Source organism: Suricata suricatta, chromosome 8 (assembly GCF_006229205.1).
Source record: "Suricata suricatta isolate VVHF042 chromosome 8, meerkat_22Aug2017_6uvM2_HiC, whole genome shotgun sequence".
Lineage (NCBI taxonomy): Eukaryota > Metazoa > Chordata > Mammalia > Carnivora > Herpestidae > Suricata > Suricata suricatta.
The window spans coordinates 122,242,216-122,257,037 of record NC_043707.1 but is presented as its reverse complement, the minus strand read 5'-3'; the positions used below and the strand labels follow the sequence as shown (position 1 = coordinate 122,257,037).

The following is a 14,822-nucleotide window of genomic DNA, read 5'->3' as shown; positions in this document are numbered from 1 at the left end:
GACGCCGCCGCCGCCGCCGCCGCGCCGCGCTGGAGCAGCAGCGGCAGCGGGAGCATCGGCCGCCGCCCGAGGCGCAAGTGGGAGGTGTTCCCGGGCCGCAACCGCTTCTACTGCGGCGGCCGCCTCATGCTGGCCGGCCACGGCGGCGTCTTCGCACTCACGCTGCTGCTCATCCTCACCACCACCATCCTCTTCTTCGTCTTCGAGTGAGTTCCGCGGCGACCCCGGCCCCGCCCCCTCGGGCGCCCCAACCCCTCCGGTCCCCTCCACCCTCTGCCGCACGCCCCACCCGTCCGGTCTGGGTCTCCCTCTGGTCTCCCTCTGGGCGCCCCGTCCACTCGGACCTCCCGGGGCGCTCCACCCTTCCCCGCACCTGCCAGGCACCCTCCCCTCCCTGCTCCTCCGGGGCCTGCGTCCTCGGCCCCTCAGGTTCTGCCCCCTGGCCTTTCCTGTCCCCTCTCCTCTGACCTCCTTGGTCCTCTCCACCCACCGCCCCAACCCCACCCCTACTCTCCATTCTCCCTCCCCCACCTGGAGACCCCATCCACACGGGGCCCCATCGCCCCATCCTCTGGCCTGTCTCGCATCCTTCCCTGCCTCTCCCTGGTACCCAGCCTCTGCCAGGAGCCCCACACAGACCCAAGTCCCTGCACAGTCCCATCTTCTCTTCCGCCTCAGAACCTGGCTCAGGCCTCCCGGCTCCCCTTGCCCTCACCTCTCTGCTGGACCGTCTCCTGCCCACCCCCAGCTTCTTTCTGACCCCTTGAGGCATCTTTGACTAATGTTCCTTCCAGACAACTTCTGAATCTCTTCCGTGTCCTTTGGCTTTATACTCCCCATCACAAGTCTCCCAGCTGCCTTTGTGTCCCACCAGGGTCCCGCCTGTCATCTCTTACTCTCAGACCCTTCCCCCTTGCTGTCCCCTCAGGCATTCTCCCTCTAGGCCCTCAGGCAGTCTTCCCAGACAGCTTTGGGTCTTTTGGGCCTCCCTCCCCTCTCCAGTACCTTCCTTAGTGTCCCCAGTGCTTCGGCCCTTCTCTCAGACTCTGCCAGACCCCTGCCCCCCACCCCGTGTACCCTTCTTTCTTAGCATTCTCACCGTTCTGAAGCATACCTCTGGCCTGTCCCATGGCAGGAACAGCTGCAGTACCTTGTTATCTTTCAAGAGAGCCCACAGTGCTTTGGTGTGACAGGTCCTATTTGCCCCTGTGGGGTTTTGACCTCTTCATCCCCCCGCCCCTCGTGACCCAGGGTAGGTCCATACAGGAGCCCCTTTTCTGGTTGGAGGGGGAGATGCCTGTCACTTCCCAGAAGTCTTGCACTCCACCTTTGGTCTCTAGCTTGAGTCATCTGCTGTGTGATCCCTCGCACACACACTCACACTCACGCTCACGCTCACCCGCACACCTTCCCCTCCAAGTTCTCCCAATCCTTTGTGGTCTTGCCTAATTGTGCAGTGTGCTTAAGAATGCCATCTGTGGAGCCAGCAGACTTGGTTCAAATCCCAGCCCCACCACGCACTAACCGCATGACTCTGGGGCAGTCCCTTCACCTTGGAGCCCTGGTTTTGTCATCTGTAAAATGGGCTTTATCATAGGTTGTCACGAGGATGGCACTATGTCATGCGCGTCAGGTTTTAACCAGTAGCAGGCTCTGAATGCTGGCTGCTGGTATTAGCTGTTGTCTTCACCGTAAAACACTTCGTAAGGGCCGGCGGCTGTGCTAAGGCCACCACAGAGACGCCACCCCCAGGAACCCTTGCCAGCTGCCAGATCATGTATCCACAACCTTGGTTTCCCCTTGAAGCAAGGTGAGGACTTCCTACAAATTAGCTTCTCCCTTTCACCCTTCCTTTCTGAGTCAGGTGGATAAAAAGTCCCAGGATAGTGTAACAGGCAGAAACTCTGGGGAGCCCCCAGCCTCCAGCATGTTCCCTGGGCCGGGTTTCAGATCCACCTCGCTGACCCGACCCGACCCCATGGAGTGTTTTGAAAGTTCCTTTTCCATTAACCCCAGGGCTGGGTCGGAGGAAGTTGCCCCCCTCCCCGCCCCCACTCATGACACTGAAGTGTGGGATTCAGTTAGTTCAGAAGCAGGATCTTCTATGGGCTGCGTGGGTATCTTGACTGATGACAGATTTGTCCCCCAGCTGAGAGAGAAATGAGGACTTCTGGGTTCAGGGAGGGCTTGTGAATCCTCTTGCCTTGTTTCTGTTCTTCTCTGCTTGGGCTGGTAGAGTTGGTAGGAGGGTTTGGGGTTTGGGCTCCGAGCTCCCTTGGGTCTGGGCTGGCGTGATACCTCAGTAGGGACCCGGGCATGGGAACACCGGAGAGTGAGCGACCTCCCACTCTTCCATTGTTCTGGGAAAAGGTAGAGTGGCTCTCTAGGCCTTTTCCTGCTAAGAATGAATGGTTTTACCTCATTGTTTGGTTTGGTGAATTATTGCAAGGGACTCTCAGCAGGGCGCCTGGCTTCTGCGCCACTTCCACCCCACACGGAGACCAGAGTGCCCCTTTAATTCTAAGTCAGATCCCAGGCCCCCCCTGGAGTTCTCCCCTGGCTCTCTGGGATAAGAGCCAGAATCTAGTCTTCCTTTCTGTCCATCCACCCCGCACTGTCCCCACTGTGTGTCCTCCTCCAGGAACATTGGCCTCTTTGCATATTCCTGCCTCAGGGCCTTTGCGCCATTTGGAATACCCTTCCTTTGATAGTCTCATGGCTCAGTCCTTCACTTTTCTTCCCTCCTTCCCTGACTGTCCCTGTAACTGAACAAACCACCCCCCTCCTTCCTCTCCCCTTTCCCTGACTACATTTGTTTTCTGGAAGTTCTTGCCACCATCGGAACATACTATGTCTGTATTTTCTGCTCGTCTGTTGTCTGTCCCTTCACCACAGCAGGACTTTGTTCTCCACACTCTTGTGTCTTTGGTGCCTAGAACTGGGCCTGGTGTGTAGTACACATTCAGCACAGTAAATATTTGTTGAAGGAACAGAGAGAGAGTAGCCGATGAGGTCCTGGAGGCCCCAGCCCTGCCCGGAGGCCCCAGTCCTGGGTGACCTTGAATGTGGCTGGGGGCCTCAGAGCCCCTCTCGTAAAGTCAGGGAGCTAACACTTGGCGTTTCTGAGGGCTCTGCAAGTCTCACACTTCAAGTGTCCATGGCCCCCAAAGTCTGGTTATACATGAACTGGGTGATTGGCATGTGGGTGACCTAGAGGGCCCAGCTTTGTTGGAGGCTTGCACCCAGGGACCGCTGAGATGTTTGGAGCAGAATGTGGTCCAGTTGGCACTCTTGGACATGGCAGTCTCTGCTCTTCAAGGGAAGGGCCTTTCTGGAGGCCAGAGCCTCTGGTGGTAGACTCTGGAAACAGAGGAGCTGTCCACAGGTTTGCTTTCTGTAACTGGGCCAGCTCCTGAAAGCTTGTCTGATCCGGGCTCCCAGCAGCCTGTCGTTTCCCAAGTAGCAGCTCCTGGCCCTCTCGGGTGCCGCTCCAGCTCTGGGGGGAAGGCAGTGAAGGACGGTGGCTAATAGTTTAGGCAGGCCTTGGGGCCTGTGCACAGGCCATTCTCCAGACCGGCTGGGGTCCGGTGCCTGAAAGCACCGACTTGGGATGCCAGCCCTCAGATGACAGTGGCAGTGCCTGGACCATGCTCGTTCCCCTCACCCCCTTCACCTGGCCAACCCTACTTATTATTCAGATTTTAGCTTAGACATTATCTCCTTCAGCCAGATTTTCCTGACTGTTCTCCTGTTTTCCTCTCTCCCACGTTAGCACACAGAGCCGTGGGCAGCACCTCTCTGTTTACATGTCTTTTCCCCACGAGACCGTACCCTCAGGAGGCATAGGGAACAACACTCTTACTGCCGTTTTTCCTGCTGTTTGTTGCCGGTATTGCCTGGCACGTATGAGGCCTCGCTAAATATTTGTGGAGTAGCTGAATGAAAGAATAAGTGAACTTTATTGTCATGGATGGTCAACTCGGGTGACTGCCTGGTTCATTGGTAGCGACTGCCTGAAGCTCTGTGTTTAGAAGGATTCTGAAGCTGCAGCGAAATGCGGGGGTTAAGAGTGCTGGGATCTTGACCTCTCTCCTTAGCTTATTAAAAAACAAAGTGCTGGGATCTGTTGATCATGTCTGCTATTGGCTCCGAGGGAAAGCGCAAAGATCCATTAGTGATGTCTGCTCCAGGAACTCTTGGAGGAGGAGTGGCTGCGTTCACCCAGGAGCTATCCCTCTTCCTCAGAGAAAGGCTGTAAGTCCGAATGCGGTGGTGTTGGTGGACTGACACCTGTCTGGTGCTGGAGCCCTTGGGGTATCTGCTCATCTCCCTCTCCCTCTCTCTCTCTAGCTGTCCCTTCCTGGCCCGCCAGCTGACCCTCGCCATCCCCATCATCGCTGCCATCCTCTTCTTCTTCGTCATGAGCTGCCTGCTGCAGACCAGCTTCACCGACCCTGGGATCCTGCCCCGGGCCACCGTGTGTGAGGCAGCTGCCCTGGAGAAACAGATCGGTGAGGCTCCCAGTCCACCTGAAACTGCGCCTCCTGGCTCCACATTCCTTGATTGGAGAGGAGGCCCGATTTCCCCTTCCCAGACCTTTTGAGGAACGGCGGGCATGGTAGTGAGTAGTGCAGCCCAGAGCTGAAACTCGGGTGGAGACGCGTGATAAACAAGTGAACAGAGAAGCCAGTGAGAAATGCAAGCAGATGCAGGCTACTGTGGCCGCCAGCTTAGTGCCGGGTGCTCACGGGGGCAGTCAGGCAGTGTCTTCACCTCTTTACATGCATGATCTTCTCTAATCCCCCAATAATCCTGTGAGACAAGGCCTGTTGTTGCTCTCCCTTTGCTGATTAGATTGTCTCAGAGGAGTAAAGTGAGTGGTCCAAGATCATATAGTAAATGAAAGAGCCAGAATGAGATCTCCTACAGTCTGACCAGAGCCCTAGCTCTTAAACATTTATTATAGACACTTATTCATTCATCAAACATTTGCTGAACCCATTATGTGCCTGGCACTTTTCTAGATGCTGATGATACAGTAGTGAACAAATATGACGATAATCCCCTGCACCTATGGAGCTGCTGTTCTGGTGGGAGGAGAAACAGTGAACAAATATCTAGGACATCAGGGAGGAGGAAAGTAGGGAGGGAGGAAGAGAGCTGGGGGAAGAGGGTCTGATTTTAAGTAGGGTGGGCAGGGAACACTTTGTGAGGGAGGTGACTTCTGAGCAAAGAAGCAAAGAGCTGAAGAGACGAGGGCTTGAACTCTGTAGGTTTCTGGGAGAAAAGCACAGGAGGTGTGGGGAGTTTAGAGTAGGTGATCCTGGAAAGCCTCTAGGAGGAGGTGGCACTTGAGAGGAGCTCTGAATGGTGTGATGGAGCCAGTAACATGCAGCCTGGAAATAGTAGAAGCCAAAACCTGGAGTGGTGACCCAGCTGGTATGTTTGTTTGTTTTTAATGTTTATTTTTTTTTGAGAGTGAGAGAGCACTAGCAGGGGAGGGGCAGAGAGAGAGTGAGCAGGAATCCCAAGCAGGCTATGCACTGTCAGCATAGAGCCCGGCTCGGGGCTTGATGCCATGAACCATGAGATCATGACCTGAGCCGGAAAGAAGAGTCGGGTCTTAACTAACTCAGCCGCCCAGGCACCCCAAGCTGGTATGTGTAACTAACTCAGCCACCCAGGCACCCCAAGCTGGTATGTGTAAGGAAAGCAGGAAGGCCACTGTAGCCAGAAAGAGCCTGTGCCCCTAGGCACCGCAGATAGCCCTTGATTCCTCCCAGACCACTGTGTGGGTCCCCCTGGGAGGCTGGGTGCTGGGGCCTTAATCTCAGCTTGCTGTACCCTCGCTCCTTCCTGGGGAGAAGTGACGTGGCTGTTTGCACACCGGGTTTCCGGTCTGTGGTTGGCTCCTTCCCGTAAGAGGGTGACTCTCAGACAGGCTCTTAAACATCTGACCGGCCTCGGACAGACCTGGTGGCCTGTTCATGTCAGAGCCTGCTGCATCCGGCACTGGGAGTCACTCCGCTGCTTCTCTGGAGCAGCGCAGGAGGGTGGGCAGGAAGGGTGATGATGTTCTCTTGCTCTTTGTCCTTCGGCCGTCCCTCTGCCCAGGCCTGTCCTCAGCCACGCCCTCGATGGCCGTCTTCCTGTGCCTGCATCCAGCTTCCTTCCCTCTTGCACCACTGGGCCACTCACCCCTTGGCCTCTTAGACTCGACTCTGCTCCTTCAGAATCCTGCGGTCTGACCGAGGCAATCCACCTGGCAATGGGGGTGGGGGTGTAGGGGGGGCTCGGTGGCAGCCCGTTTCTCCTCCCTCCAGGGCGGAGCTAATCTCAAGGCAAGATTATTGTCCAGCTCAGCCTGGGCTTGGGGATCTGGCCCTCCTGGAATCCTCTGGCCTCCTGTGGGCTGTGTGGGCAGTAATGCCAGCTGTAATCCCCCATGTCCGAGGAGCGCTTGGCCACGTACTGAGTGTGTTCCATCCATTTTCCCCACAAATCCGTTATCCCCAGCAGCCTGGCTGTGCTGATGCAGGAACTGAGGTAAGGGACCGCACGGCCAGGGACGGGGGCGTGGAGATGGACTGTGCGCCTTGATTCCCCAATCCCTTGCTTTCTCTTCTGAGATGGCCACAGGGATGCGTTCCCAGTCTTCCATGGCCACGTCCTCATTCTTATGTCTCAACTCAGGTATTCCGTCCTTTGAGAACCCTTCATGACCCCAGGTGGGCCAGACCTTCTGTGACGCCTTCCCAGAGCTCCATGCCCTTCCTGTCTTGGCGCCGTGCTGCGCCGTGGTCGTTAGAGAGTCGTCGGGCAGGCCCAGCAGCCTCTCCTAGACAGTGAGGTCTTGTTCCCCTAGTCTGCCAGGTGTAGACCGAATGGATGGGCCTCTGGAGCCCTGATGTCCCCAGGTGACTGATGGAGAGACCGTTTGAAACTTCTCCCAATTAGGCATCATGAGTTTAATCATTTATGTGTTAATTCTATATGCGGGCTCCTGAGTGCAGGGGAGGAGGTGGGAGGCCAAAAAAAACGAATCTGAGGGGAACCCTGCCCTTGTCAGGCTAGCTCAGTCCCAGGTAGACGGCCTGAGCAGCCGCCGAGGATGAGGTCAGGCTTTGGAGGAGGATCCGAGGCACCAGGAGCATCTTCTGCCTGGAGGATATGGGGAGCTTCGTGGAGACGTGCCTTGGGCCAAAGTTTAAAGTTTGGGTGGAGTTCAAGCAGCGGAGTAAGTGTAAAGGGAGCCTCCAGGCAGATGGAAAAGACAGAGGAGAGCACAGTGGAGGGGAAGGGACGGGCATGGAGCCCTGAGCAGGCCACACTGGCAGGGAAAGGAGTGACACCTGAGAGAATTGGAGAAATCCTGGTTGGAGAATGGGGTGGGGTTCGTCCCACGGGGCCCTACATGTCAGGGTGGGAGACTTTCCTTTGGGACAGCTGCCAAGCCTGGGAGGTGACATCTTTGAGGCCTCTGAACTCTGAATCTTGAACAGGAGCCAGATTTGAGGGTGTAGCCGGAGGTTTCTAATCAGGGTGAAATATATTTTCTTGAAAAGGACCAAGGTCACGGAGCCCTTTATAGAAGAAGGGGGGTCTACTTTGAGGGGGATGGTGCTGGTCACATAAACATGAACTGATGGTTTCCGGGGCCCGTGCAGACTGTGGCCTTCTCCCTGTGGCCCCGTAGGCCAGCCGTTGCAGCCCAACAGGGCTCCTGCCCTTCGAGAACCGTCTGAAGTGGGGTGACCAGCTCCTTCCAGTCTCGTGTCTGGGAAACCCCTCGGGTGCAGGCAGACTGGGGTGGCTGGCCACCCGGCTCTGAGATCTTGACTTGTCAGCTGGAAAGCCATGCAGTGAGGTCACCCACAGGGCCGTACAGAGTCCAGGCACTCTGGGAAGTTGGAAAAGAGGTCGGAGGTGGCAACATTGCCCCCAGGAGGCTGCCAGTCTGATGGGAGACGATAGAAACATCCAGATCTGAGTGGCAGACACTGATGTAGACATGTTTACACTCACGGAACAGACATAAAGGCGGCCTGTCCCTCGGCCAGGTCGCAAACCACAGCCGGTCTGTGCCCAAGGTGTCTCCCCTCAGGCCCGTCTGAAGCCCAGGCCCCTAGGGCAGACCTGTCTCATTTGCCACCTGGATTGACTCTGCTGACCAGGCCCCAGCACCTGGCTTCTCCCCACAGTCGCAGTTGGGTCCCCAGGACTCAGATTTGGCCCCAGCCCTCCCTGGCTTTGACCTCGAGTGACTCCCTGACACCCTCCACAGTGTTTCCTGAAGATGGGTCTTTTGAGTACAACGTCCGTGATTGTTCGCTTCCTGCCCCTCATCTTGAACCTTCAGTTTCCATAGTATTTCCTTTAGGTGGCGCGTTTTCAAATGTACTTTACAACCAACATTTCTATCAACCTTGTAAGCTGAAAGCCTCTTACCAGGGATAGAACCTAATGATAAAAACAGAAACATGACAATGTTCCAGAACTCTTGGTGGGTGCAGTTGCCTGCAAAAAGCGGCCCCTTTGAGGCTTGTGGGGATCACAGGTATTAGGTATTAGAAGTTGAGAGTTTTCAAGGGCGCCTGGGTGGCTCAGTCAGTTAAGTGTCTGACTGCAGTTCAGGTCATGATCTCGGGGTTCATGGGTTCGAGCGCCGCGTCAGGCTCTCTGCTGACAGCTCAGAGCCTGGAACCTGGTTTGGGTTCTGTGTCTCTGGCCCCCTCTACCCCTCCCCTGCTTGCTCTCTCGCTCGCTCTCTCTTTTTTAAAAATAAGTAAGCATCAAAAAAAAATTTTTTTTTTAAGTTGAGACTCTTCCCCTTGATGGAGTCAGAGGCTTGAAAGAAAATTGAAAAGGGAACAACTTTCTCATCACGTGAAATCGTGTCACCTCGTGTGGTGGCCAAGGGTTGTGGCCAGGAAACCTCCTCTTCCACCTTCCTGCAGACTTGCCCGCAGGGGCACACTTGCTTGCAGGATGAAGGCATGCTCCAGCCTACCTGCCCGCACCCCCCACCCCTGCAGCCCTCCCATGCCCTGCCATGCTCTGCACATTTTTTAAAAAACATTTTGAAATGTTTTTATTTTTGAGAGAGAGAGATTGGGCATAAGCGGGGTTGGGGGCAGAGAGAGAGGGAGACACAGAATCTGAAACAGGCTCCAGGCTCCAAGCTGTCAGCACAGAGCCCGACGGGGGGCTTGAACCCATGAGTCATGAGAACCCATGAAGTCTGACGTTGAGCCACCCAGGTGGCCACGCTGTGCACACTAAACCTCTGTGCCTTTGCTTTGTTCCCGAAGCCCCTCTACTGCCGCACCCTCTTCCTGGTGAGCCCAAGGGGTCATTCCTCCTGATCCAACTAACTGCCACTTCACCTTTTGCTGCTCCCTCCAGCGCTGCCTCCTGCCCCTGGCCCCACACGTTTCCCCCGGTCTCCAGTGCAGAAGCCAGTGACCCCGTGAGCCCAGAGCTGTGGGTTAGACCTTCGTTATCTCTAATTCACATCATCGTCTTACAAGTTTGATAATGTTGTTACCCAGTGAGGAAATGAGGCTCAGAGAGGTTAAGCAGCTTCCTCAAAGTCACAAGCCAGCAAGTGGCTGGGCCAGGTTTCAAAATGAGATCAGGCTGGCCGGCCCGAGTCACCGCACTTGACTCACAGTGCCTCTGACCCGGACTCTGTAATTATCTGCATGACCCGCTCACCGTGCCCTCAGGCCAGGCTCTTCCTGTATCCCCGCCCCCAACTGACCCCCAAGCTGATCCCCAGTAGGGGCTCCATAAATCTCTGGAATGAACAGAAAGGGTCAGGTGGGAACTGCGGTGGCCCAGCGCTCCCAGCCTGCGGCTGACCTTGAGCTGACCTGGAAGCTGGGGAGACCACAGCCCTGCAGCTGTTTCCTCCACAGGTGGGGGCAACGGAAGACCCAACAGTCAGGACCTGGCAAGGCTGGTGGCGATCCCAGCTTCCCCCCCCCGCCCCAATGCCAGTGCCAATGCCGGCCCCTGGGTTGAGTCATAGAGCCAGCCTTCCGGCTGTGACTACAGGGTGCCTGCCTGCCCCTCTCCACGGGCTGCGGTCCGGTCCGGGTGAGGGACCCAGAGCATGCCTCTTGGCCAGGAGGAGATGTGGGGAGATTCATTTGCCTCTCACAGGGGCTCAGGGAGGAACCCTCCCCCTCATTACCGCATCCCCAGGGGCTTCAGATCCCACCCGCAAGGCAGCAGGAAGGCCTTGCCAACCTGAGAGGACCGTGACTTCTTAGGGGAAAGCCTGCAACCGAGAGAGCCCTGGAGTACATCTTAGATTCCCTGCGGGCAGGGATAACATCTCTTACCACTCTTCCTTCTTGTCAACAAATATTTTCTGGACAGGGTGAACAAAGCAAATGTTTTTTTTTCTTTCTTTCTTCTTCTTTTTTTAAGTAAGCACAAAGCCCAGCGTGCGGCTTGAACTCATGACCCTGAGATCAAGAGTTGCATGCTTGCATGCTCTACCAACTGAGCCAGCCAGGCGCTCCCCAAACCCCGCTTTTTAAAACATTTTTAAAAATTTTATTGGTAATGTTGATTTATTTTTGAGAGAAAGAGAGCACAAGTAGGAGAGGGGCAGAGAGAGGAGACAGAATCCAAAGCAAGCTCCAGGCTCTGAGCTGTCAGCACAGAGCCCGACTCTGGGTTCGAATCCACAAACTGCGAGATCATGACCTGAGCCCAAGTCAGAGACTTAATTGCCTGAGCCACCCAGGTGCCTCTGTAAATTTTTTTTTTCAAGCAAACTGATGGTCATGACCACATGCGCACTGATAGATGTCGGTTATGGTATTTACCTAATGTAATAAATGGTGATTTCTAAAAAACAACAAAAAAAGCAAACATATTTGACTCTTCCGTACTTGCCTCCTCTGCCCTCACCTGCCCTAGGCCTTGGTGTAGTGGTCGGTAATGTTTGAGAGAATATTTGGAAAACAAAGGTTCCAGTTTCAGTCCCCCCTCTTATACTATTGAAGTCTGTTTCCTCATCTGTAAAAGAGGGGTACCGGTCTCCTTGCCCGGCCCTGAATGTTTCTTGTGCATCCAGTGAGACAGGGAATGACAGTACCCTTTGGAAATTGTTTTTCTTGGGGACATCTTGGTAGCTCGGTAGTCAGTTAAGCAGCTGATTCTGGCTCAGGTCATGATCTTGCGGTTTGTGAGTTGGAGCCCCACGTCCGGCTCTGTGCTGACAGCTCAGAGCCTGGAGCCTGCTTTGCATTCTGTGTCTCTCTTGCTCTCTGCCCCTCCCCTGCTCATACTCTCTGTCTTTCAAAAAATGAATAAAAGTGTTTAAAAAATACTATTAAAAGAAAGAAAAGAAAATTGTTTTTCTCTATGGGAACTTAAGAGGCCGAGCCTCATGGTCAGGAATGGCACACAGGCCTGCTCCGGGCACTGACGAGCCGTCACCCACACTGGCTGCTGGCGGGAATGTGTTGAGGAGGAAATTGAGGCAGTGGCCAGGGCCATGCTCGGGCAGTGCCGTCTGGCCAGAGAATAAGCACTGGGGCAGCCGCGTGCCTCCCCCCGGGTGGGGCTGGGGGGTCGCTCTCCTACTGGCCCTGCTGCAGGGCCTCCTTTGACCCAGCATGGTCAGGGCCCCGCAGGTGGCGGCTTTCATTGGGCATCTGGTGGCTCCCTTGCTATGGTGGGACACTCTCTCCTCTTGGCCGGGTGTGCAGAGCGTCACTTCTTCTTTCTGAGTTCTGGAGAGGGGAAGCCCGGCCCCGGGGGCCACGGTGTGCAATAGGAGTTCCCTCCCGCCTTGGGGAGGGCCTGTGGGAATCCCTCAGGATTCCAGGCACTTCTCTCTTCCTCTTTCCTGAAGGGGCCTGGGGTTGGGGCGGGGGGCTCACCTTCACTCACAGCCGGGTTGTGTTGTGACGTTTCTTCTTAAATCAGCTGCTTGGAACACAGTGTCTCATAGAAGGAGCAATATTGATCATGGCTACCATTTATTAAGCTCGTGCCGGGGGCTGGATGCTTTGCTAAACCCACTTGCCAAAGTGTGTCCCTTCGTCTTCCTAATAACACTAGGAGACGGATGTGATTATGTCCCTTTTTTTTTTTTTTTTTTTTTTTTTTACCAGAGAAAGGCACAGAGAAGTTTTCTTTCTTACCAGAGGAGGGTCACAGAGACTTGACCTACATCACATGGCTCATTGCGGTTGGGCCACCTGTCTGGTTGGCTCCAAAGCCTGTGTCCAAGCCTGGAAGACAGCAGCGGGCAGGGACAGGAGCTGGACCTGGGGCCCGTGGAGTAGGGTTACAGGCTGGATTTGGAAGAGCATCAAGAGTTTCGGAAAGAGCTGGCAAATTCTGCAAGCTGGAGTATCCCAGCGTGAACCGTGTCAGGACTGAGGCTCCTATGAATCTAGCACGTGCCCAGGGCCACCCTGCAGATTCTCACGTGGCACTCACCACAATCCTGTGAGATCAAGGCTGTCTTATCTCCATTTTACGGATGAGGAAACTGAGGCTGCAAGAGGTGAAGGGACTTCCTTCAGTAGCAAGGGGGCAGCAAAATCATGATTCAAGTCTAGTGTTTCAGACTCCAGAGCCCGTGCCTTGCTGCCCCTCTGAGAACAGCTGTTAGTAAGAGCTCCCCACGTGCCTGTTCCCTTACATGTACTATTTCTGATCCTTCCATAAGCCTTCCAGACAGTCGCTGTTGTTTGTCGGCTTCCTAGATGCCACAGCGGGTTCCCAGAGGTTAAGTAACTTCCTTAGGGTACTAGCTCATAAATGGAAGGGTCAGGATTTGAACTCTGGGCCTGTCGCAGTCCAAAGCATGTGCTCTCTCCTCTTTGCCTGCTCCCTCATGGTTCATTGGCCTGGGATGGCCTGTTTATTCCACCATCCCTGCCCTCAGGGGGCATGCGGTCTGGGTAGAGAGACCCAGCATGGAGCAGGTAATGTGTGCTAGGCAGGAGACAGGGAGCAGGAGAGTCCTGGTGAGCGAGGAGGCGGGGGGGCCAGGGCTTGGCCAGGCGGGGGGCAGGAAGCCCAGGTTGCCAGGGACTCGCAGGGCAAGGATAGTGGGAGAAGAGCCGGGAGTGGAGGTTGAGCCCAATTGTGGAGGGCCCTCGTATCAGGACCGGAAGGTGCTCTTTTATTTGTTTTATTCGGGAAGACCAGTGAAGGGTTATAACTCAAGAGGGGTTGGTTATTTATTTATTTATTTATTTATTTATTTATTTATTTATTTAAAGAGAGAGAATGAGCAGAGGAGGAGCAGAGAGAGGGAGAGACAGAGGATCTGAAGCGGACTCCGGGCTGACAGCAGAGAACCTGATGTGGGGCTTGAACTCATGAACTCAAGTCAGACGCTTAACCAGCTGAGCTACCCAGGTGCCCCCTAAAGGGGTTATTTAGAGAAGTGTGGTGGGTTGGAAGGCAGAGGGTCCTAGTGACTGGCCAGGAAAGGGTGAGGGAGAAGGAAGGGTCTGCAAAAGGCCTCCAAACTGACTTTCCCTGCCTCTGCCGCTCAGTGTGTAGCCTTGGGTAAATCACCTAACCTCTCTGGGCCTGTTTTCTCATTTGTAAACTGAAGGGGTTAGAAGAGGGGCAGTCAGCGAAGAGACAATTATCAAGTGCCTTCTGTGCACCAGGGGCTGCGAAACATGCTCGTTGACGCTCTTTCCAGCTCTTGGGTTGTGCCATTGGCAGAAATAAGGAACCAGGGAGCGTTAAATAACACTCATTATGACGCTTTGAAATTTACAAAAAGACCTCAAGCCCATTTAGGAAACTTGGGTTCACATCCTGGTTCACTTCCTAGTTGGGAGTGGCCTCGGGCACGTCACGGGACCTCACTGAAAAGTCTCCTGAACTGTAACCTGGAGGTGACCGTGGTAATCCTACCTCCTGGGATGGTCTCAGGATTCTAGGAGATAATGTCTAGAAGTGCTCAGTATTCAGGAGGACGCACTCAGTGAAGTGCTTTCTTTCCCTTGCCTCTTCCTTTCTCCTAGTACTTCTGTGAGCTCCTAATAACAGAGCGCTTCTTAAGCATTTACATTGTGCCATTTCACGTATATTACCTCAGGTCATCCTCACAACAATCCTGTGATGTGGATACTATTTTTATCCTCCTTTCAGTGATCAAGGAAACAGAGGCTCAGAGAGATTAAACCATCTGCCATGTGGAACATCTAGCAAAGGACATCACCAGGAGAAACCCCACTAAAAAGAAGTAGAGCCAGGATTCATGCTCCATTCTACCTGTAATTTCCATTTTACAGATGAGGAAACTGAGGCCCAGACATTTAACTTCAGCATGTCACCTAACCAGTTGGTGGCAAAACCAGGTTTCATTGTGTGTCCACTGGCCTCAAATCCCCTGCCCTTTACCATAATGCCTGGTTTTGTTTTAAATTTTTAATGTTTTTTTTTTTTTTGAGACAGAGACAGATTATGAGTGGGGGAGGGGCAGAGAGAGGGAGACACAGAATCAGAAACAGTCTCCAGGCTGTCAGTGCAGAGCGTGATGCGGGGCTCGATCTCACATGACCTGAGCCCGAAGTTGGACGCTCAACTGACTGAGCCACTCAGGTGCCCCAGACACTTTTTTTTTTTAATGTTTATTTATTTTTGAGAGAGACAGACAGACAGAGGGTGAGCAGCGGAGGGGCAGAGAGAGAGGGAGACACAGAATCCGAAGCAGGCTCCAGGCTCTGAGCTGTCGGCACAGAGCCTGATGCAGGGCTTGAACTCACGAACTGCATGATTGTGACCTCAGGTGAAGTCGGATGCCCAACCGACTGAGCCACTTG

General features: G+C 54.4%; 1 protein-coding gene across 1 annotated transcript in view; it reads left to right on the top strand.

Annotated features, from left to right (window-relative positions):
* Window positions 1-14,822, top strand: part of ZDHHC18 (zinc finger DHHC-type containing 18) — a gene marked incomplete at its 5' end in the record, with an annotated part of 24,142 nt that continues 9,320 nt past the window's right edge. The window contains 2 exons of the mRNA XM_029945866.1: window positions 1-206; window positions 4,351-4,511. Of these exons, the coding sequence (XP_029801726.1) occupies window positions 1-206; window positions 4,351-4,511 (367 nt within the window). The remainder of the gene's footprint in view (window positions 207-4,350; window positions 4,512-14,822) is intronic.